At 34.4% G+C, this 25,283-nt stretch overlaps 2 protein-coding genes across 2 annotated transcripts; one reads left to right on the forward strand and one right to left on the reverse strand.

Moving 5' to 3' along the window:
* Window positions 1-894: 894 nt before the first annotated feature.
* Window positions 895-10,620, reverse strand: LOC25493191 (RNA polymerase II C-terminal domain phosphatase-like 1). The gene is made up of 17 exons (XM_013601615.3): window positions 9,905-10,620; window positions 8,702-9,172; window positions 8,109-8,319; window positions 7,371-7,528; window positions 7,194-7,264; window positions 6,812-6,917; window positions 6,582-6,665; window positions 5,891-6,481; window positions 5,728-5,791; window positions 5,103-5,233; window positions 4,918-4,971; window positions 4,375-4,471; window positions 2,989-3,224; window positions 2,787-2,876; window positions 2,195-2,260; window positions 2,002-2,075; window positions 895-1,679 (listed from the first exon to the last, which is right to left on the reverse strand). Exons 1-17 carry the CDS (start codon window positions 10,166-10,168, stop codon window positions 1,571-1,573), a joined length of 2,877 nt encoding a protein of 958 aa, XP_013457069.1. The 5' UTR covers window positions 10,169-10,620; the 3' UTR covers window positions 895-1,570.
* A 5,258-nt stretch (window positions 10,621-15,878) lies between these two features.
* On the forward strand, window positions 15,879-24,700 carry LOC25493192 (wings apart-like protein 2). Its single transcript, XM_013601616.3, has 13 exons — window positions 15,879-16,682; window positions 16,966-17,065; window positions 17,677-18,016; window positions 18,553-18,665; window positions 18,893-19,021; window positions 19,209-19,302; window positions 19,450-19,560; window positions 20,308-21,149; window positions 21,993-22,255; window positions 23,286-23,439; window positions 23,712-23,809; window positions 23,899-23,980; window positions 24,270-24,700. The coding sequence occupies exons 1-13, from the start codon at window positions 16,225-16,227 to the stop codon at window positions 24,351-24,353; spliced, it is 2,868 nt and encodes a 955-aa protein (XP_013457070.1). The 5' UTR covers window positions 15,879-16,224; the 3' UTR covers window positions 24,354-24,700.
* The last annotated feature ends 583 nt before the right edge of the window (window positions 24,701-25,283 follow it).

The following is a 25,283-nucleotide window of genomic DNA, read 5'->3' on the forward strand; positions in this document are numbered from 1 at the left end:
CGTGATTTTAAAGAATGTAATACTATGTAAAAAGATAATGTAAAAAATATATGACAATACATTCTTTTGCATTCAAAAATTAGTCATTAATTTGCATAAAAGTTGGCTTACACTTACCCAAAAATTATAGAATTAGCATATAATATCAATCAATCATAGACTTGTTTATATATTACTCATTATACTTCCTGAACTAAATTGTTTACTTTAGTGGAGCGTTAATGAGATGATAAAATAATCCCCAAGTTCTGACTCAACTGACAAAATGTCGAAATTGTTAGGCCAGATGTCATGACCGGGGTTCGAATCCTGGTACCTCCACTTATGTGTGTGAGTTTATAATAACTTTGTCATTTCATCTATCTACCAAAAAAAATGAGATGATAAAATAAGAATCATTGTGTATTTTAAACATATTTCAAGAAAGGGGAATTAATTTTTTTTGCTTAATTGTTTCTTAACTCATTCACAAAGAACTGTGAAAACCTCGTAACATGTTGTTTATGTAAATATTGATTGGCGAAATGTTTGAAGATTTTTATGTGCCAACTGGATTGCTCAACCTCTGGAATAAGGCGATTAGAAGTTGGCTTTCGATGCAAAAAGAAAAAACTGATTAGATCGTATCTTTCAATAGATTTTGTGTGATCGAGAGTTACGTTCCTATAATCCAAAGGGCTTTTGAGCAAATTCAAGGAATTCAAGGAGCCCCAAGAAATGTCTTTGATGATCATCAATTTAACCTAGCTCTTTTTTTTTTTTTTTTTTTTTTTGAGTCCACAAGTCATTCCTCAACTCTAAAGCATTTATTTTGATATTATATTTATTAGCAAATTTAAATATGATCGCAAATCATTTTGACAGATTATATACTGCATAACTCACCAAAAAGACTTGGGGAACAAAATTGACAAATAATCACATTTAGAAATCATTATCAATGTTACAGTACTATGCAAACTCACCAACCTCAAGACTCTGGTAATAACAGAGTCTTTAGAGGACTCAAGGTGATAGAACCACTACCCGGTTATGTTAGTGAAAAAAGTGAATACCAATTAAAAAAATAAAAAGGACCTGTACTGAATGGTTGTATTTGTACCATCACTTTGAGTGAGAAAGATAAACGCTGAATCAATTCTCAATTTCATTAGGTTGGTTTGGTTACTCTTGAGTATGCATTGCATTGCATTGGACTTGCCTCATCATCTTGTCTTGTAAACCGGTCTCGAAGCATATCCACACAACGCAACCAATACTCCATTGATTGGGACCATCAAGATGTGATTATCTAACAAAATCAATCTTTGACCAGTACCTCACCCCTATTTCAGTGGAGGATAATACAATGGTACAAAATGTGGTGTTGTTCTATATTGGCATTGAGCTCGGTGTGACAAATACCGACCCACTTAAGTTGAAATGGTCTCAACCCAACAGCCACCACCCTTCACATTGCTGAATCAGTAACATATACACATGCATGCCCCAACAACAGTCATACCAGTAAGTGAGACTGAAAATCCTGTTTCTCTTGTCACGGGATTGCTGGAGCATTCCTAGGATATTGTCACGGGATTGCTGGAGCATTCCTAGGATATCTACCAGAAGATGCGAATCGCTGCAGAGTTCGTGGATGTTCTTGCTTCAAACGTTTATTCGAGAATCCCTGAAATGGCCTGATTCACATAACAAAAATAGCAAGTTAATGACCAATGATGAAGAAAAATAGTTACCATATATGAGAATAAACAACAACAATTTTTTTGTCTTCAGAAAATCAATGCTAGATGCCAATTCTGTCTGAAGGGGCTAGCAAACCATTGGCCAGTATAGAATTTGATTATGGAGCTACCTTCTAAAATCAAACGAATGCAAACCACTTTGTGCTAGATTTAGAAAGCACGGCACATTTGGAGAGTATAGGCTAAGTCTGTTCATTATACGACAAAAAATGAAAAGAAAAATATACAGTCTTCTGATCAAAATAATAGAATATACCTGGGAGAACTCTGCCGTCTCTGAATGCTGTGGCCATGCATTGGTCTTAGACTTCCAAGTGCCTTCTCAGCAGCCTGAAGAATGAAATACATCTTAGTACTCCAACACCAATATGTAAGAAAGTTAATCAAATTCAAGGAAGAAGACATGCACATCCATAAATAATGTTCCATTATTATAGAAAACATCATACCTGCATTTTAGCCTCGTCCCATGTTAATCCGGTCCCTTTACCATAGACCTGGCCATCTATCTCAACCTAAAATGGAAAATTCTTTCTTAAATACTGCCAGAGCTTTGTTACCATTATAAAAAAATAAAAAATAAAAAGGACAAGAAAAATGCCAGAACTAATAACAAAGTGCTTGGTTAAACACTTCCAGGTCATCCTTCATAAGCCCCATGGGCCACAAGTCCACCATTAACAAGATTACTACCCCATACCTAAGCCCAGATTTCATTTAGTAGATAAGAATTTCCATCCAACACTCACCCTTCAACTTCCCTCCTCAAAAATAAGAATAGTAAACCACATATATAGAAGGGAGAAATAACAAAAGTTCTGATATTTTATCCTGGACACCAAATTGCCTAACAGACCAAAAGTATAAGGAAAATTCAAACATCAACAAAATGTCTCTCTTAATCTTCTTTTTTTTCTGCCCCTCAAATGAATGAAGAACTAAAACACACAGGTTTAGAAAGAAGGCATAACCATTCTACAATTCAATGGCATTGTCATTTTTAAATGAATTAGTTCAGACAACTGGCAATTGGTTACCAACCTGTGCATATACTTCATCTTTCTGAACTGAATTTGTTGAAAGTGGAGCAGGCACTGATAGAAAATTGACACCAAGACCCTCCATCATGCACTGAAGAAAATAAACGCAGAAGTTATACCATGTTAGAAACACAAACTTCAACCGAGGTTAACAAAAATATGGTTCTGGGGAGATAGGTTGGTCAATTTATTATGAATCTCACCAATTCTTTGAGGGCAGAGACTGAACCCGTTGATCTCTTGGAGACTTCCAACCTAGGATCCAAAACCCTTGATAGATCTGATGCAGCTGAAAATGAGACCGCCTCCTCTTTAGGCAGGGGGTGATTACCAAGAGAACTAACATTACCCACATAACCGTTGTCATTTGCATTAGGAAATCCACTCACATCACCATATGCGGAACCAGGCTCATCCTTAGCACGTGATAAATATATATCTAGAAAAACAACCAAAAAGGTCAAAATATATTTACAACTTTTTTTAAAAGAGGAAATCAACAGTAATAGAAAGAGTAAGAACATGGTTACAAAATAAAAATAGCAAAGCAATGGGTGCCGCTGATAATGTTATTTGCTTAATCATTTTTTATGATGCTAGGATCTTATAGGAGATTTTAGATGGTCTAGTGTAATTTCTTATTCATACACCTCAGAATTTAACCATGTATGAAGATAACTATCCTAGCTTTCCTCCTAGCTAAAGGCATACCCATACAAAGATAATTAGACCATCTCTACTAAAAGTTGAAACTATTACATGGCAGCCAAAAAATAGATTTGTCATTTAACATTTATAAGACATCGTCTCATACAAGAGCCTTCCAAGCTTGAAGCAAGGATAATAAATAGGTGTTATTTTACCTTAGGCTGAAAATCTAATTTAAAAATAAACAAGGGGGCAGCAAGGTTCAAAATCTTGACATTTGGTCATAGTACTGTATATATTTTCAATCTCCACCGTTAAAATACAACAACCACTTTTTTTTTTATAATTTAATTCTCACTTTCTATCTCATGTTTAATGGTTGAGATTCCACTTAAGAAAACTTGAGAGAATTTTTCAATGGAGAGAATCCAAATCCCTCTTAAGCAGCTCGTTCTGTAACGAAAAGGTCATTGCCTTTACCCTTTAAATCTCTGACAAGGTCTGAGAAAAAGTTTTATTGATGGAAGGACAATACCCTAAGGCTATTTATGCCATTTAGTAAGTCTCAGTATTAAACCCAATGGGGCTGGTATAACAAGGTAGACCCTGCTTTTGATGTTCTGAATTTCTTTAACTAAAACAAAAACAATGTCTACATTTTTGTAGGAACAACACCGGTCCTTAGATAGCAGAATCTTGTAGGAACAAACCCCTCTTTATAGGATATTAGACTCGTAATGCTAATCAAATAGAAAAAAAGGTCGTGATAATAACTAAATAATATGGAAACTAACCTTAAGAGATGCTCTAAAATAAAATAAAATAACTAATCCTATGAGATAATTCAAGATAATATCAAGATATTATAAGATAATTTTCTTATATTCCAACAGTTCTATATAATGCTATAGCACAAACTTCCAAAATTAGGAATGTCCTACCAGCCAAATGTTTAATAGAATCCTCAGCAGCCTTATATCGCGCTTCCATTCTAGTTCTGCCAATTCCTTGGCCAACTTTTTTCCCAGAAAACCACGCCTGCAAATAATGATGACACTTACAAGATGACGAAGGCATATCAACAAATTATGAATTAATAGATGCTTCAACTAATCACTACTCCAAAGGAAGCAAGATGGAATCAGCTTTAAACCGCCAACCGAAAGATCAATTAAATTTCTAGGTTTGTTTCCCCGGTAAAAAATTAAATAAAGATGACATTATTCATAGCGCACCCAATCCTGGAAAAGTTAAATATTTGGTATAGTCTGCAACTATGTAGGAAAAATCAATGTGTTTAGTTAATTAAGCATGATGAAAAATAAATATCAAGTGCAGAACGTTCACCGATTAAAAAAATGAGAAATTTATCCTAATGAACAAAATAGTTCTCTAGTTTTGTATAGAAAAATATAAAACTTAGAAAGTCGTGCAAACATATAGAACATGGTATCATGAAGTCACGCGGCTAGAATGAAGGATACCTCGACGGAGAACTGCAGCTCTCTGCTGGCAACCAAAGATGATGTATATTCCACCTGCTCATATCAAAAGCAAAGAAACATGTTGGGTACACAAACCAAAAGAAAGCTTAAATAGTACCACGAGATACTAATAAATGTAACAATGCTATCTAACTATTTTCTAGCAGACAAACTTATCAGCTTACCTTAGTTCCACACTTCAGTGCAATTTCCTGTAATACTGCAGCTGGTGTTTCTGCATGCAATACAGAATTACCAGATTCAGAGTCAAGATCCCTGTGGCTAGAAGATGACCTACCAAAGAGGATGTCATCACCTGCATAAGAACAACCATGAGATATTGTCACTCTAAGGGTAGGACTAAAAATAACAGAACTTGGAAAGCAAAAGAAACACACACAGAGGAACTAAACTAAAAAAACATTTTAAAGTTTCATATAAGGTTTCTTGGATGCTTTATGTCCAGTGAAAAGGTAAATCAAGGAAGACAAAGGCAAGTGTATCAAAAGATATATTTATCATACAGAAAAATTATATGGTTGTGGTAGCCAAAAAGTAGAGTTGTTATTTCCCAAGAAAACAATAATCCAAAACCCAAACTTAATTACTCATCACAGAAAAATCACAAAATTCAAAAAGAAGTCACTTTAATTGAGCATGGAACCAACTGCAAAAAAAGCTCACTCAAACTAATTACATTTCAGAGCCAAATAAATGCAGCCAGTCACCATCAGTACATGAGAAGCAAATACTTGGGGAGGAAACTGAAGAGAATCAACCAAACATGTAGGGACAAGTATTATAGCTTACCAGATAACGAATGATAACTAGGGAGCATATGGTTTACTCTTGACCGATCATCTCTATGGTAAATCTGCAACAATAAAAAAAATGGTAAGTTAATTCACTACATAAACAAAAAGTTTGAGCCACTTGTAAAACATCAAATGATAGAATGAAACATAGTCATTACCTCCTTTGGCAATCTTTGGTGGCTCTCATGGAGAGCTCTATCAGATGAAATAGAGCCATCAACCTTAGAGAAAAAGGATGGTTGATGAGGCCGGTGCTTCTCCATACGTGATGGACCAGAATCTACAAGAATTTCTTTAGGTAGTACTCTGTTCGGTGGTTGTGAACCAATCTCCTCTTCTACAGGAAACCATCCCCCACGTGATGGTGCACGAGTGGAAACTTGTACAGGATTGGGGTGTCTAACGGGGAATGGAGGCTCACTAGATGTATGATCCCTAATATCTTGTCCATGTTGCAATATGAGAAGCCTTCGCCTTGTATCTGGGTCTAATTCTGATTCACCTACTTCCCCTTCTTCTCTAGCAGGAGAACTATGCAAGCTTGATTCTAAAGGGGCAACTTGAACCATTGGCTTTACTGGTGTAGCAGGTTGAAGGAACTGTGTGTGAGGCAATTGTATCATAGATGCGTGTGGTGCAGGTGGTGGAACTGAACCAGGAGATACCATTGTATACTGAAGAGAAGAAGTGAGCCTGGGATCTAACTTCGCAGTTGTCATAGGAATAGCTGAAGTTGCTGATATTGCATCCTAGCACAAAGTACAGTTACATAGAAAGATTAGACAAACTTCATGTTTAATCAGACATAAACACAGTTCTCAAATATTCACTCGGAAGTCAGATTGATACCTTCAATTTTCTTTCTACCTCAGCATCTGCCATGCCATCAAATAAAAACGGATCTCTATTTCCATAGGAAGCAGATCCATCGTCCTGTAGAAGTCAAACATACAGTTAAACACGCACAAATACAACACATATGACAGAAAATCAAATGATACACATCTATTTGAATTTCAACATCGTATATCCCCATCAGATTAGAATAATGACATGTACACATGTAGTCATACAGTTACCTCTGAAACTAGATAATTGCTCACGTCAGGAGCAGGAGGTATATCTTTAATATCATCTTCATAGGCAATTTGAGGAATCTTTTGTAGAAGACCATCATCAAAATCCCTATCACAAAATCAGAGTCGTAATTAGGGGCAAGAATCATATGTAGTATTATTATCTTTATACCAATTGGAGATAATTAAAATGCTTAGAAATCAACCTCTAAACTACAACAACAACAACGACCAAGCCTTATCCCACTAAGTGGGGTCAGCTACCTGAATCAAACGATGCCCTAGCGTTCTATCAAAAACCATGTCTTTCTCCAACTCATTTATCTCTAAATTACTAAATAGATATTTTTACAGATAAATATAACTTTTGAAAGGTATAACTTACTTAAAGAAGCCACCCCTAACATTGCAAGCAACATTTCTTGCAACGCACAAGACAGGGATAGTATTGCTTGCCTACAAGACAAAAAATTAATCAGTTCATATAACTAAAAAAGGGATGAAATTTCATTCATGCCACTGAAAGTATAAAATTTCCAACCATGTGTGCCAGCAAATTTACCTCAGCTTGAGGAGCATAGTATGGAGCAAATGCAGGAACGACATGTACCCGAGGTTGATCTTTCTCATCCCACACTTTCAAGCGATCGTCAATTACTAACGCCATCTTTGGATGGCATGAGCCATCTTGGAAGACATTGAACAAGGACTTTTTCAAACCTATTATAATATTATCGAAACACAAGAATTAAAAGTGAATGACATCAGAAGTAGCAGAAACATGGGCATACGGTCCAATACAATGATTTGCTTCTCTACATCAAACTCGGATGAAATTTAAAATATAGTTTAATTACTCTATGGGTCCCTAAACTATTTGAGAATTTTTAATAGGTCTTAAATTAAAAAAATTTGTGATAAGGTCTCTGAACTTAGGTCTCTCGATTTTAATCATATGCCTTAACTTTCAAATAATTTGTATTTAGGTCCCTGAACATTTAAGTAATTTGAAGCATGGTCCCAAATTACATGGACCTATTATTTATAAGTTCAAGGATCCAATTAAAATTTAGGGGCCCAACTACAATTTTTTGTGAAGTTCTAGGACTGAATTAAAACTTATATAGTTTAGAGAACTATTAAAACATTCTCAAATAGTACAGGGTAGTTGAACCTAAAATATAAGATGTCCTCATGTTCAGTTTGCTTCCTTCAGGTGCTCTATTACAAATATACAGCTTCTCTTTGAAAACAAAATTAACTAAGAAAAAAAAAACAAGCATGCCATTTATGGACTTACCGGACTTAACACATACAATGCGACCCAATAGTTCTTTCGCATTTATCAAATTTGAATCTGGATCAAGAAGTCTCCACATTTCTAGCGCATAGTCCCTTTCAGCCATTGTGCAAACAAAAACCTCAAAACGCTTGCGCCCTCTTGCAATCAGGTAGCTCCGAAGATCTTCCCATGCAGGTCTCAACCTCACAAGAACACTTGTATCACGAATCTATCAAAACATGCTACCCTTTGTTAGACTAATGATTCTGACAAGTCTTTATGGTTACATATGTGTTTGAAAAAAAATAGACAAAACACACTAATTTAATGTTGTGATTTAGAGGTTATTTTCTTCGTTTAAGATATTTTTACACATGCATGTGTGTATGTGTAGGCATAGTTTTTCGGTAGGATCTTATGATCCGTGTTACGATCCACGAGTTTCGGTTTTTCACACCCTCCTGATCCTAGGCAGAATCCAGTTTGACTACAGGGTTTGACTACATTGGGACCCAGTAGATGATATATTTAAACGAAAATGCACAGCAACAAGATGCGACAAAAGAATAGTAAATAACAATAAATGATTGTGTAAAGAAAATATCATATACCTGCGGATTGATGCGTGTCAAAATAATGTTTTTTTCATGCAACCGTATCAGTGGTCGAACTATGGGCTGATGACTGTCAGATAATGCTGGAACAAGCTCAGATTGAACTTTTATCACTTTTCCGTTATCAACTACCTGATCATTTTCAGCATACTGCTTCAATATACTCTTGTCCTCTTGGTAGCGCTTGATCTCCGCCTGCATGCCAGAAATTCGTTGTGGATCTACCTCAGAGTTTACTTTTCTCTGGAGTGCATCAATTCTATCCTCGAACGAGCGCATTGTATTTGCTACAACAAGGGTTTCATCCAGATCAAACACTATACCCAAACATCTGAGATTTAACAACACGACGGATGAATTATAAAGTCCTGTGGCAACAATAAATCCCCAGAAACATGGTCTGTCGTCATTCCGCGAATGCATTGCAACCAAATGTAATTCTTCCCCATACAGCGGCATAACAGCTGTCTGCAGAAGCCAACATCGCGACAATTATTAATATTCTACAAGAAAATTATATATGGAAAATAAAGGTAACCGATAACTGCATAGGTAACCGGTAAATTTAAGTAACCGGTAACCGCGTAAATTTAAGCAAGACAACAAATAATAGATACAGTGCATCGTACGCCAGCCGATATTAGGAAAATGCTAAATAGTCATGCAGTGCCAAAAACAAATTGATATCATAAACAACCCAGCCTATATTTTCAGTATGAGCTCAAGTCAGAAAAGAAAAAAAAAAAAAAATTAATACACTTTCGACTGTCGGAACCAAAATCATGTTTTTTTTTTTTTTGTATTAACAAAACCCTAACCAGCACAAACACTAATTTCACTATCAATCACAAATTTCTCAGATTTAGCAAAAAAAAAAAAAATGGTATTAGATCAACAAGTAGCAAAACTCTTCATGAAACATAATGCCCCAATTAATTGGGAATCTCGGTGGCATTGTTAGGTATCTGTTAAATGATCAATTGGCCAATTTTTCCACCATCTGAGTTCATCAAAACAACAAATTTAGTAAGTTAAATCAAATTATTCCAAAAATCTTGCAACATTAACACATAAGTCATAAGTTCATCATCCATAGATTGAAGTTGTTTTAAGTCCTGTGAGATTTAGTCCAAAATCATAGGGTTTAAGTGAATTTTTTTCTCCATATTTTTTAATTTAATTTTAATTATGATTTTTTACCTTGTTCTCTCTGATACACAAGGAGTGCAAGTGTAAGAGCTGATTCTGGTGCTGTGTCTTTGACTCCATTTTGAAGCAAACAGTAGTAATAGTATGAAGAACAGCAAGTGGTGAACACCTCTCACTAGGTTGAGAAAACTGAGTTATTCTGATTTCCTTCACATCAAAATTCTTGTTCTTGTTGTTGATGTTGTTGTTCACTTCTGGGTATATATCTACCTCACCCAACATCACCTCCCCTTGATACACCACCGATTTATACATTTTTTGTTTTTGGGTCCCTTCAAATCACAAAAAGAAACAGTCTTTGGGAAATTTCATCAATAACTAGTAGTATTCATCATCATAATTGGCGTCAAAATCGGTTTAAAATTCATCTGATTTACAAAATATATAAAATAGAATGAAAAATTAGGCCAATTTTTAGATCCGTGAATTGAAAGTGATGGTGACGGCGATTTGGGTGAAAATTTGATAATAGTAATAATATTCGATTTGATCGATGAACCCTAATTCAATTTGCGCCTGATTGTGAATCTCCGATAGAATTGTAGTATTGATTAGAGGGAGGTGGTGATTAGGGTTTGAAGATTGGGGTTTTTTGTGAAGATGATGATGAAATTGAGATTCAAGAGAGAGCGTCACAGAAACCCTAGATCCAGAAAACGAAAGGTCAGAAATAGTACTCGCACTTGCACAACCTAATGCGTTTGCCACTTCCAATTAAATAATACTCCAAAAATTAACAAAAGCCTTGTTTATTTTTGGCTAAATTATTCTTCTTTTTTTTATGAAAGCTAAAAATAAAAAATATCTCTTGACCAAAAAAGAAGAAGTTATTTTAGTTTTTTTTTATCCAAATTTAATATTGTAGAAATACACATTTTATTTTAGATTCTCGAATTTTTATCCACTTTAGGTAATCCTATATGATAATATATGTGAAGCATTTTTATAACATTATTTGTCATCTTAAGGGTTTTAATATCTTCTATTAGTATCAACTAATGGTTTACAAATTCGCAATTTTACCTTCTTATTTTGTATAACATCTGTCACTTTACCTAAGATAACACGACATTTCTTTCAATAAAGAAAGAGGATAAAATGCACGTGAGCATTATTCGCGTTAAATGCTTAGACGCACTCTGACCAACACATGCACGTATCAATTAATACGTTCTCTTTTCATTAAAGAACATAAAAGGCAACCAACTCAATGAATAATAATCTCTCTCTCTCAAAGTATCGACGAAAAATCTTTAGAATAACCAGCCACTTGTTACCCTCTGCCAAAATGCATCCTACGTTGCCAATCACGATGTGGCCGTCCGGCCACACTGGTAAGCCACCCCCTCGTTTGACCACCACATATCACAAGCTTCATGTCATTTTCCACTATATCCATTTGTTTAAATTAAAGATTTAAGGGTTAATTAAGTTTTTGGTCCCTATAAATATCTTAAGTTTTGTTTTTAGTCCCTATAAAATAAATCACACTTTTTAGTCCCTACAAAATTTTCCGTTAGTGTTTTTAGTCCCTGTTAAATTAAAATTTGTTTAATTATGCTTAAAATTTTAAATTTTTTAATGATTTTTTACATACTTGTTTAAAACATTATAAAAGGTTCCGCCATAATAAATTAGCTCAAAATTTTATTTTTAGGTCCAAATTTTCGTTAGTTTTATCTTGAATTTTTGGCGTTTTAAAAAAATTATATTTAATTCATTACATGTTAAAAAATTCTAATTTTTTATAAAAGAGATTATTATAATGTTCTTAACATGTCTGTTAAAAATCATTTAATAATATAAAAGTTTAAGTATAATTAAACAAATTTCAATTTAATAGGGACCAACACATACTTTTAGTCCTTGTAAAATTAAAATTTGCTTAATTGTGCTTAAACTTTTAAATTTGTAACATATTTTTCACATACTTACTTAGAATATTATACAAAGTTCCTCCGCAAAAAAGTAACTTAAAATTTTATTATTAGGTCCAAATTTTCATTAATATAATCTTGAAATTTTGGCTTTTAGAAAAATTCATATTTAATTCATTACATGTTAAATTTATTTTTTTTTATAAAAAAGTATCTTACGATGTTATGAACATGTATGTAAAAAATCTTTCAAAAATTTAGAAGTTTAAGCATAATTAAACAAATTTTAATTTAACAGGGACTAACAGCACTAACAGAAAATTTTGTAGGGACTAAAAAATGTGATTTATTTTTATATGGACTAAAAACAAAACTGCAGATATTTATAGAGACCAAAAACTTAATTAACCCAAAATTTGAAAAAAAATTATAAAAAAAAAAAAAAAAAACTCATATAACACCTACAACGTGAAGTTCACTAACTCCACAAGTCTACCAATAATTAATAACACCTCGCAAAATATCACTTAAGCCCTAGCTTCCACAAAGAAAAATGAAAAAGGTAGCCTTCAAAAACTTTTTTTTTATAATGTCAATTTATCTTATAGAATTTAATCGGTAAATAGTTGATGTTTGATGTTGTAATTAAAAGAAAGAGATATATGCAAATTGTGAGAACTTATGAAACTGAGGAAAAAGGATGGTTGCCTTTATAGATTATTTTTCGTGACACGTGGAATTGATTGAAGTCGAAACATGGTTAAAATGTGTGTTTGGGGTTTTTCACAGTTAATTAAAATGATTAAATAAAAGATATTTTTTAAAAACGAGAAGAGTCGGTTATCAAGTCCACAATTTAAAAAATTAGGAAATGTGACTAGGAATTCTCAAGTGTGTTCGTCTGTGTTTGCACTGCGTTTAAAGCTAGCATTTTCCAATGCATAATAACATGATGGAATTTTTATAGGAAAATAATATAATTATGAGTGGTGTGTTACAGGTCCATATCCAAGCTTTGAAAAACGACAAATTTGAACTTAAATTTATCAGTGCCTCAGGGTTGGATTGTCTTCCTTCTTCGAGTTTGAAGTTGGAGATTGTAACTTGTATTTATAAAGATGCACCTTAATTTCATAAGTTACAACCTCTTCTTTTTCTTTGTCTTAGGTTGTTGTATCTTTGAATTCTTACTTCTTCTCTTTGATGTTGCAACTTCATCTTTCTTTACTGGACCGTTCATATAAGGCTCCTCTTTAAGCTTAATTCTTTCTTTTTGTTCTTCCTACTCAACATATGCAGTTAGGATACCCCATCCCTTCGATCAACAGCTCATTTCTTCGAAGTTGTAGCTTCCGGAGTGGACGCTACATTTTTCTGCCACTTAAGTGCTGGAGTTGTTATATGACCAACAAGTTCCATAATGTATGTTCTGGAAACACAGGAAAGTTTTCCTTACAGTAGATTTTCAAGTTAGAAACTAAATGCTTTAATGTTTCTCTACAATTCTACATTATCCTTCTCGAACGCATCAAACTTCGTTTCTTCAGGCTAAGAGCTTCAGCTTCCTGCATATTTAATTATGCCTCCAAAATGTAATTCGGGACTATAGGAAATAAACCTTGGAAATCCCACTTTAAAACCCATTTTTTCAACGATATTTCCCCCCTTTTCTTCATTTAATTCTAAAATCCTTTTTATTCATTAGTGTCCTCCTCAAATTCTTGCATGGTGATAAAGTGATATGTAGACAAATGTTATGTTGATGCTTTAACATCTACCATTTTTTTATTTATGCTCAATTGAGTGGCAGTTGGGACGCAAGTTTAATAACTTCTCTTTTCAACACCATTTTATTGCACACTTGTGGGGATGGGTAAAAGGTTTGGGTGTGGAAGAGAAAAAAGGTTTAGATGGGTTGGTGAAAATGATGGTTTAAATAAATATGAGGCGTGTGAAGGAAAGATAAAAAAAATGTGAACGGAATGTTAAATGGAAGGTTGGGGATTTTTGGTTTTTGAAAATGAGAGGTTTTGGGTGGTTGAGGTTGATGATGATGGGTGCTACGGTTTTTTAAGGTAGTGGAGGTCAGAAAAGTGATTTGGTCGAGGGGTAAAGGTTAGTGAGGGGATAAATGGACGGTTAGATGATGGAATTTTGGGTGTGTGGGGAGGTAATGGATGGATAAAATGTGCAAAAAGGACAACGATGTATGTCACTCGTTGTCTTAGGTGAGAGAATTTGTACCTTATATTCAAAACTTGCTACGACTCAAATTTTCTTTTTGGAATGTAAATTTTAAAATCTGAGGCCACTTACTCCTTTTTCTTCAACATTTATCACATGAACAAAACTTGTTGTTCGAAGTTGCAACTTCCAGACGAGAGCTGCATCTTTTTGTATCTTTCATCTTGTAATTGGAAGAAAAAAAAAATGACGCATTAAAAATTTAAAAATGGGAGTGTGAACACTCCCTTTATTAAGGGTTGCCTCCCCTTAAGCGATTCTTTACTGCATTAGCTTGACAAATCAACACTCAAATTAGGGTGGATAACATGACAAGAAAAATATAACCTCATTCCTCTTCTTTCCTTTAGGTAGAAATCCCATATACTATGGTACCAAGTGTTCCTATGCCCCCATAACATGACCATCAGAACACACTCGAGGAGGATACCTTTCTTAAAACATCAAGGGTTGAGTCTTAACAACTGCATGAATTATTTAATCATCCTCCCTAGGTTTTAATAGCACTAACTACTTACAAATCTACTTCTACTTCAACTTCTACATCTAAGACCACGATATGTTTTTCTTCCGCTCTTTCATCAAAACATTGTTTAGTCGCTAACTATATTCTCTTAACATTGATTGGTGAATCGACTACATTATCCCAACCCGACAGCAACCTTTGGTGAACCGACTGCATTATCCCAACCCGACAACAACCTATAAGCAAACAAGGTGCTAGTGCGGAAAGAATTCAGGGTCAATTAGAAAATGTGGGCAATGATGGCACTCATGACTAACAACATGTCTAATCATGGTTAGATGCACCGTACAACCACAATTTACTCTTGTGTTTCTCCACTCAATTCATTCGTAAGAAAGAGTGTTTTCTTAATTGAGAATTGCCATTTATTATGAGCCATGTCAAGGAAGAAATGCAAGAACACAACAATGTTCTTTTTTCTTTGTCCATTTTACTACCGCCGTTTTAAATTAATTGTCAGTTATTTTTGTTCTCCTATTGATAAAAAACACTGGTTTTATTTTTTATTAAGCAAATTAGTGACTGGAGCTCACATATTTTAAATGTGAATAAGTTAAAAGTGGGGTGCGTGAGGTTCGAACTTAGCCCATGCATATATTATGCAACGTCCTTGACAAATGAGATAAGTTCACAAAAAAAAAAGCTTATTGGTTTTGTTTACATGCTCGGAAAAAATTAAAATAACATTTTCCTAATAAAAATACATAAAGATAAATATTTACGTTTGGAGGCTATATTAATTTTATTTAAAAAAACGTTGAAAATATAACTCTTTAATTAGTTTATTTTGTAAAAAAAAAATCTGTTTAAAAAGTTAGTTTTTTTTTTTTAGGAAATTTTAAAAAGTTTGTTGAAAATTAAAATCCTGATATTAAGTAGTTACTGTAGTGACAAAAAGTGTTTTGAGAATTTCTGCTGACACATATTTATTGGTTGAGAAACAAGAGTAATTTACCCAAATGCCTATCGGCAGTTAACTGCCGAATTATGGAACCGGCTGCAGTTAACTGCCGAGGAAAACTTCGACAGTAAACTATCGAGGAAAATTAAAAACTTCGGCAGTAACTGCCGAGGAAACCTCAAACCTATTTTTTTTTTTTGTTGATAAAAACCATAAATTATCATTAATAATATTTATTGATTTTCAATGTTTCAATCAATACTTTAGTACGTTTCAAACAATTGCAGTATTATACTCATGCATATTTTTACACTTATCGATAGTTTACCGCCGAAGTTTACCACGATAGTTATTAACTATCAAAGAACATTTCAGTAAATTACTTGTATAACAGAGCCTTATGCAATCTGTCAACAACATTCTCAACCGAATCAAAAGTTCAAAATAACGAAACAAGCCTCCTCATCGTATCGTATGTTACCTACCAGTTAGAAAAACACTGCACTGACCCACAAATTGCACACAATTTCATAACACTCAAATTTCAAATTTTCTCAATTCTTTCTTTCAATTCTTCTTCTTCTTGTTCTTCGAATTCTTCGTTCAGCTCAGAAACCTGAAAATTTCTCATTCTTCCTTTTCTTTTTGTTGAATTTCCGAAAAAGCCCTCATCTTGTCGAAAAATGCCAAATCGAAATTCATCAACATAGCCGCCACCAACCACCACACAACCCACCGTAAACCACCGATCTCCGATTTCAAAATGATTGTTCGCACATACAATCGCCGCAAACCATCAATTACCGGAACGTATTCATCCTCTTCCCTAAACGACGACGTATCAGACTCCCTTTCCCTTTCCCAATCCCAATCCCAAGACCCACTCTACCCCGATTTCGCTTTCTCTTCTCAAGATTCTTCCTCTCAGTGGTCTTTCTTCGATTCCGACCCCAATTCAATCGACGATTTTGGTTACGGCTGTCGCCGGGAGCCAAAGAGGGCAAAAAACGCATCCACAAAAAACGGATTCTCGTATCCGGCGACGTCGACGTTGATGGAGGCGCAGGAGTTTGGGGAGATGATGGAGCAAAATGATGAGGTTAATTTCGCTCTTGATGGGCTTCGGAAAGGTCAACCGATTCGGATCAGAAGGGCTAGTTTGGTTTCTCTTTTGTCAATTTGTGCCACAACACAGCAAAGAAGGCTTCTTCGTTCTCAAGGGTATGGAGATTTTTCACTAAATCTTTTGAATTTTAACGTATCTTGCGTTTTGTTTGAATTTCTTCTTTTGTGTTGTGTTTCTTTGTTGGGGTTTATTCAAAATCTTGAATTTTGAATTTTAAATTTGGGCTTGCGTTTAAATTTTAAAATTTTAAATTGTTTTAATGTTGTTAGTTTCTTTGTTTTAGATTGGAATTTTGAACTCGCTCTCTCATATAGAAATTTTACCAGTATGAATGTTTAGCTGATCAAATACCAATTATTATTTATGCTTTATTTATAGGATGGCAAAGACAATAGTTGATGGAATTTTGGGTCTCAGCCTTGATGATTCTCCCAGCAATCTTGCAGCTGCAACCCTTTTCTACATTTTAACCAGTGATGTAAGTTGTTTTGAATTCCGTTAAAGGTAGAAAGTCTTCATTTTTTTTCCAGTATGAAATGAAATGAATGTTATACTGTAATTTTAATTAATGATAAGTTTTTTTTGGATTCTTTTGCTCTCTCTCTCTCTCTCTCTCTCTCTCTCTCTCCACTTGTTTGATTCTACATCTGAAAGAAATCTTAGTACTCCTCAATGGTGTGATTCTGAGTTTTAAAGAACAGTGATATTGATGTATGGTTGCTTTCTTTATTTGTTATAGACTTCTCAATTTTAAAAATACCTGATAATCTATTTTTGTTGGGCATGCACATTTCAAAAATACACAGTACCCAATTATTTTTCCATTTGTTTACCACAAGTGATGTCCATTTGAATGACAAAATGGGAATAATCAATAGTCAATAATTTATAATTGAAATTATTATATGATTAAAATTGTTTCAGAATCATACATTCCATAGTTATTATTTTTTTAATTTTGCATTTCGATTTCTGCAGTTATTGTCCAGTGGCATATAGTTCTGTTCTGATACTCGACTTGGAGTCTAATTTATCAATATACATGTTCACTATTTTCCTTTATTTTTACTGGCTATGCTTTTGTCTCAGGGTCAAGATGATCATCTCCTTGAATCACCTTGTTGTGTTAAATTTCTAATCAAGTTGTTAAGACCAATTGTATCCACAACTATGAAAGACAAAGCACCAAGTCTTGGCTCGAAACTTCTATCATTGCGGCAGAATGATGACATGCTAAAAAAAACAACGTCAAAATTTGACTCCAGTTCCATTGCAGTTTTTTCTAGAGTCCAAGAAGTTCTAATTAATTGCAAAGAGCTAAAAGCAACATGTCAGAATAACAGTCAGATTGAGAGGCCAGAGTTATGCCCAAAATGGTTAACATTGCTGACTATGGAGAAGGCTTGTTTATCTGCCATTTCTCTTGATGGTACAGAACATTTAATTCAACCCTTTTTTTGCCTGTATCATTTCGAAATATGTTCTTTTCCCTCTTACCTGCTTCTTCTAATGCTAATGCTGTTTTTGTTGTGCGAAAGTATAACAATGTTAATGGTTTAGAACTCATTAGTAAAGAGATTTTGTAATCAGGCTTGTTACTATTACATCTTCTCAGTTTCTGAAGGTGCCATCCTGATATTGAAAATTATAAAATTTCATGTATAGGGAAGCTTAATTTGATGGAATCTGGCATGACAATATATATATATATTGTCCGCGCGTAAATTAATCAAAAACTTACATTTTTGACATGTAAATTATGTTCTGTTGGACACTTTCTCCACATGCAAATTATAAGTTTATGATACTTGTAGTTGATCAATAAGTAACACATGCATACATCAATATTCTTCTGTGGTCCAGCTGACTGTACACATTATTCTATGGAACTTCTGTATTGAATCTTCTACTGATTTATTTATATTTGTTTGAATGTTATGTTATGGGGGAAATACTTGTGTTCAGAAACATCTGGTGCTGTACGGAAGACTGGTGGCAATTTTAAGGAAAAATTAAGGGAGCATGGAGGACTTGATGCAGTATTTGACGTCACTATGAATTGTCATTCAGATCTGAAGGTGTGAGCTTGTATGTTAGTTCAAGTTCAATATAATATACGATTTACTATATTTGCAAACTGCAGTAGACATGAATTGATACAGTCTATAACAGGGAGAGCATTTTCTGATGGGTATTTCTTGCTTTGAGATGTGATATTGTACTTTGTCAATCCATCGCCAATTCTTTTATATTTGCATCCTTCAATAATGATTTTTTTTTTTAAATCCATGGATTTGTCTTTCAGAATTGGAAGGACTACAGTTCTCTGTCTACCAAAGATTTGAGAAATGAAAAACGTCTAAAGAGCCTAACCTTGCTTCTTAAGTGCCTGAAGATAATGGAAAATGCTACTTTCCTAAGCAAAGACAACCAGGTTGGCATGTTTCTTTACCCCTTATAAAATGTTTTTATTTTATTTTTTTTATTTAGTTTCTATTGCCTTGGATTTTGCATGTGACTTTTCATCTGTATTGCATAATGCATACTGCAATTTTTGGTGCATTTGTAGCTTGGTGAACTTGTTAATTTATCAACCTTATTCTTATACTTTCTCGTTACAGACTCATTTGCTTGGAATGAAAGGAAAATTGAGTCCCAAGGCAACCCCGTTGTCGTTTACGGAGCTGATTATAATTGTCATAAAAATGCTCTCAGGTAATGATCATACACGGGTAATTTCTGGCTTTCTGCCTTCCTTATTTAATAATTTTATTCTCAGTAATCATGATTTTATTAGCTTCCTTTTCAGTTGGATCATAGTTCTTCCCTTTCTCATTTGTGCCAATAACTATTATTTTCTAGATCTATGTTTACGCCGGAGTGCCTCTCCTGTGTCCGTTGATAACAAGCTTAACGACCCTTACATTATGGTCAGCGATGATTCTGAACTGGATCAGCTAAGAGACTATAAAGGTACTAGATTTTTATAAGCTGGTCTTGAAACTCTTGTTTTCTGATCATAGTTAGATGTGCTAGAGTTCTATGTGTAAGTTTTCCAAATCACTGCAAATCCTTTATACTCTTATCTTTTCTTCTAGATAGGAACTATTGCTTCAATTGTTTTTTAGGTGGGTACACTTGTTAGTTCTTTCTGCCTTTTCATTAACATGCAAAAAAATGTGCCGATTGAGTGATAGCGCTTATTACTGAGGTATATGTACTCAGAAGAGGATGGGAATTGAAAGGATAAACACGCACAGGCGAGGCGTTTAGAGTTGTAAATAAAGAGAAAGTTCATGTTAATTCATTTTTACTCCAGGGTGAATACTGGGCTTGCAAGGAATACTGGGAGGTGGTAATTTGGTTTGGGGAATGAGAATATAAGAGGGAAGGATAACCCTTGATTTGATTTTACTGTCTCTGTTGGAAAGAAATTCTTTTAATCTGAAATAAGTGAGCAACGCCATTACAAATAAACTCACAGATTGTTTATTCAGGGTGTGGTGATTTATTGAATAACTACCATTGTAGTATCTTGTGTTTAAATGTGTTCTATACTTAGTCTCCCGAATTATTTGGGTTATGCTAAGCTTTAGCTGTGTTCTAGCTTCTAAAAGTTAAAATAGTCATGGCAAATCATTTAAATTTTGATATGCTTGCTAACACATACATAAGTTTTTCTTCGGATTTTTTGAATGCTCTTACCATTTGAATTTGCAGAGAATAAACCTATATCCATTAGTTCCAGTAGGAGTTACAATGGTCTGGAGAGGGCCTCTTCTATTAAGAATTCTAACCTTTCTCATAACACCCAACTATTGACATGTGCTCGGTTGGAAAGATCACTCTCGGTTTCTGAAACTCCCAGCACATCAACCACTGATACATACTCACTAAAGATGAGGATCAATTCATCCACATCTGGTTCTTGCAGTAGTTTATCAAAGAGTTCATACTGTAAAAAGCCCATGACCCAAAATAGTTCCAGGAAGAATGTTCACTTTACTGAAGGTGCTTCTGTTGTAGTCTTGGAAGATAGCCACGATCCCTTTGCATTTGATGAGGATGACAGTGGTATATCAAAGAGTTCGTACTGTAAAAAATCTATGACCCAAAATAGTTCCAGGAAGAATGTTCAGTTTATGAAAGGTACCCCGGTTGTAATCTTGGAAGATAGCCAAGATCCATATGCATTTGATGAGGATGACAGTGGCTTATCAAAGAGTTCTTTCTGTAAAAAGTCCACGTCCCTAAGTAGTTCGAGGAAGAATGTTCACTTTACGGAACGTACACCGGTTGTAATCCTGGAAGATAGCCAAGACCCCTTTGCATTTGACGAGGATGATATTGCGCCCTCTAAGTGGGACCTACTATCGGGGAAACAAAACACAACTCATTCTAAAAAACATAAGGATGCAAATAGAGAATTTGAAAATGAACGTCAATCGCAAACCAAAATGATTCAAGAAGAGTTAAGTGACGGGAATATCAATTGTTCCAGTTCTGATATAAGTTATGAAGATTCCAGCCTTCTAACTGATTGCCTCCTTACTGCTGTCAAGGTATTTTACTGGATTTAGTTTATCACGTATCATTTATGTTAATGTCTTCTCATAAAATTATGGATTATTAAGTGAAGGTGATTTGGTTACCTGTCAGATTATATGTAGTTATCCATGTTTCATGTGTAGTTGCAACCTTCAGTTTTCTATGTTAATGTTATACATTATACTAATACTTTAGATAAATATCTGCTGGACGTATTGGTTTGCTAATGTATACTGATATGCCTATATGTAGAACTAGTGTATACAGGTCTCTTATTGTCATCTCTCAAAAAAAAAAGAAGGTCTCTTATTGTCCCTCATTATTTATTTTTCCGCAATAGCTCCTATCAGGTTTTTTCTTGCGAATAAGTCATATGTTGATAGACTCAGTATTGATTGAAAGGGACAGAGAACAAACAATGAATAAAATAGTTACTAGTTAGGGTATAGGAATTACAAACCCACTAAACTGTTATTCAGTGAATCTCCGGACAATGTAAATCAGAAGGGAATACAAGTATGCTTCTCAACCGGTATTAAAAGAGAAAGAACAAGAAACAAATGGGAAGGAATAAGATTCTGCTAAGCTGATATTTAGTGAATCTCTGGTCAGTGTGGCCAGAAATGAATGCAAGTATGCCCAAGGTGAAAGGAAGAGCACCTCACCCCTCTAACCAACTCTGAATGAGTAATTAACTTCCTATCTAATTCTGACCCATTTCTGATTGTAGGAACTTAGTTACATCTTCAGTCAGTTCCTTCCCTTGCCTTACATCCTCTCTCATATACCCTTTCTCCTATTCAATGCCTATCAGATATGCACTGATATATACTCTAACTTGTGTTGTCTTGTTGTAGGTGTTGATGAATTTGACTAACGACAACCCTATTGGCTGTCAATTAATTGCTACCCATGGAGGATTGGAGGCTATGTCTATGTTAATTGCTGGTCATTTCCCTTCTTTCAGCTCACCGTCATCCTTTGCTCAGATAAAAGAAAATCCCTTGAGAACTGAAAAAGACCATCTATGTGATAGGCATCTAACTGACCACGAGTTGGATTTTCTTGTTGCTATTCTGGGCTTGCTTGTAAATCTGGTTGAGAAGGATGGTCGTAACAGGTAATTTTATCGGTTTCTGGACTAGAAGTTGATTGTGAACTAATGATGTTATATACTCAAGATTTTAGTTTTTTTTGGTCTTAGGTATACATTAATATTAAATTTGAACAGTTGTACAGGAAAAATGTATTTAGATACCTATGTGGTTCTGTGTCTGTGTGTGTGATAGGGTCTCAACCAGTAAAAAAGAACTGAACTGTTGTATCGCGTTTCTACGGAAATAACAGAAACAAAGGGAGAATTCCCTGTTACAATCGTATATGGCTATAGTAAATGGAAACAGCTATTGCTGAAGATATACTCCTTGGATAAATGACCAAAAATAAAAGAAGACCATAGGACTCCATTTCCTGAGGAAGAAACTGTTCTTCACTCTGCATGGCCAACCATTCTATTAACTTCCTTGTAAATGATACTCCATTCTTAATATGTTATGGATATTTCAACTGTTTCAACTTTCAACCGTAGGAAATTTCTCATCAAGTCTCTATTTATCTTTATATGGATGCCGTACATCTGAATTATGCTCTTATTCATGTTTTTTCTAATTATAAATGTGGCAAGATTTCACCTTCTTTGGCTCTTTAATAGCTGTTTTGTAATTGCGTACTACTGCCATAGTGCTACTGCTATACATTCCAGAACTTCTTTCAGTATTTCAAATTGACCCATTCTTAACCTATTTGATTTATTTAATGATAAGATAGAATATAATGACTTCCATAACCTTTTTTTAATCACGTAGAGTTGACAATGTGCTCAACATCAATATTTCGGCATTACAAAATAATGTCTATCTCGTTATACTGCTATACTGACTTCCAACTACTGCTATACCGACGTCCCAGAACTCTCAGTATTTCAAATATTTAAAATTGACCCATATCTATTTGATTTATTTAATAATGATAAGATAGAAAGAATAGAATGATTTCCCACTAATCATAACCTTTGGCATTATAATGTCCATCTCGTTATAATGTATTTGTATTATTTATACCCATTCAAGATTTGTCACTCTTCTTTGCAGATCACGGCTTGCAGCAGCCAGCGTTCTACTACCTTCTTCAGAAGGCTTGGACCAGGAGGTTCGGCGGGATGTTATTCAATTATTATGCTCTATTTTCTTGGCTAACCAGGGTGAAAGTGAGGCGGGAGCTGGGGAAGATAAAAAATTTGAACTGGTGGGTTGCAATGTTCCAATTTTTTCGTTAGAATTCTTGTTTCACACATTGTTTCGGTTATATACATTTTGTATTCCTTCTTTTGATGCGTTGGTGGGGAAGCTTGGAGTAGCAAGGAGTATAATAGAATTACTACTTTGGTTTGGAAATAATCAAAATTATGTCCTTAAAACAGTATATTTGTAACTAATCTTCCCGACTTGTTTATGTCACTTAATGGTACATGATTATCGCTTGATGAATAGCCCTTAATCTCGTGTTTCATTATGCAGAATGATCCTGCTGCTGTTCTACAAGGTGAAAAGGAAGCTGAGAAAATGATTGTGGAAGCTTACTCTGCGTTGCTTCTAGCATTTCTTTCCACGGAAAGGTGAACTTCTTATTGATCTTCAGTTCCTTTTGTTTAAATTTGCTTTGTCGCATATATTAAGGGCTCTAATTTACCCTTTTGTTCTACAGTAAGAGCATCCGTGTAGCAATTGCCGACAATCTTCCAGATCACAACTTAGCAAGTCTTGTACCTGTGTTGGACAGATTTGTGGTATGTAGCTGTTGGTAAATTATTAATAGTCATACCATCTTGATGAAATTATTTGCAACACTAGCTGACAGCATGCATTTGACTTGAACTGACATAGTTTGCATCATTTGTAATATATTTTGTCTGGAAGTCACAATTGAGGGAATAGCGGAATTTAAATCTGCATCTAAAGTGTCAAAAGTAAAGATGGCCTGTTTAATCATAATAGATGCCTGGGGATCCCCTTCTAAATTTTTTGTTCATTCCGTCAACAACACTTCTTAATTCATAACCCTGTCTTTATCTGCAGGAATTTCATCTGTCTTTGGACATGATTTCACCAGAGACTCATAAAACTGTTAGCGAGGTCATCGAGTCATGTAGAATTCGGTGAAAGATCGAATGGAAAATTCTGTACAGCCACGTCTTTCGTTAGGATTTGTTGCTACTCAGGCAAAAATAGAATCACTGCAGCTCATTTCATTAAAATTTGACCAACTTTTATATGCCGTTCTCAACGCATATACTCTTATTTTATATCACCATGCTGGTGATACGGAGATGCTTGTATACAAAAAAAATCAATAGTAGGATGGATGCGTTCCTAGCATAGTCTGTGTGTAATCAATAGTTGTAATTTTTTTTGTTGATTTTTTTGTTTATTCATTCACATTCTTGTATTAGAAGTTCATATATTGTATTTCAAGTTCTCACGTCCTTAGTTTCTCTATCTTTTCAACAACTTGTAATTGTGTTCCCGTAGTTTAAGTAAAACTGTAATATTACTGGAACGCATAATCTATAACTATATCTGATAAAATAATAATAATATAACTGATAAAAAAAAAGCTAAAACTAATATACGCAAAAATCCATTTTTAAAATTTATTTAATAAATGATATATGCGGTCTATTGTATATAGCACATACATCATTTATTCAATAAACCAAAAATTTGGATTTTTGCTTGTAACAGGGACTAGAGTATATGTCAAAGGAGAAGTTTGACCAAAGAAAATATAACCTTTGATGCAGCTCTGGTCCAACCTAAGTTATGGTCTAACGTGACTGATGCAAACGAAACATTGTACAGTTCACGAGAACGCAAAACTTCAGTTGTCAGCATGAAAAGTTTGTCTATTTTCGCTTACTAGCTTGACATTTGGGCTGCCACTTGATATAATTCTATTACGTGCTCAAATTTGATTGTTGGAGAAATTTCAATAAAGTTTGTTAATGACTAATGTGCCTTTGAATTTTGTTGTCACCCATCAATAATGGTTGTTCCATCATTATCCATTTGCAAATAAAATGTATAAAAGCT

Source organism: Medicago truncatula, chromosome 4 (genome assembly GCF_003473485.1).
Source record: "Medicago truncatula cultivar Jemalong A17 chromosome 4, MtrunA17r5.0-ANR, whole genome shotgun sequence".
In the NCBI taxonomy this organism is placed as follows: Eukaryota; Viridiplantae; Streptophyta; class Magnoliopsida; order Fabales; family Fabaceae; genus Medicago; species Medicago truncatula.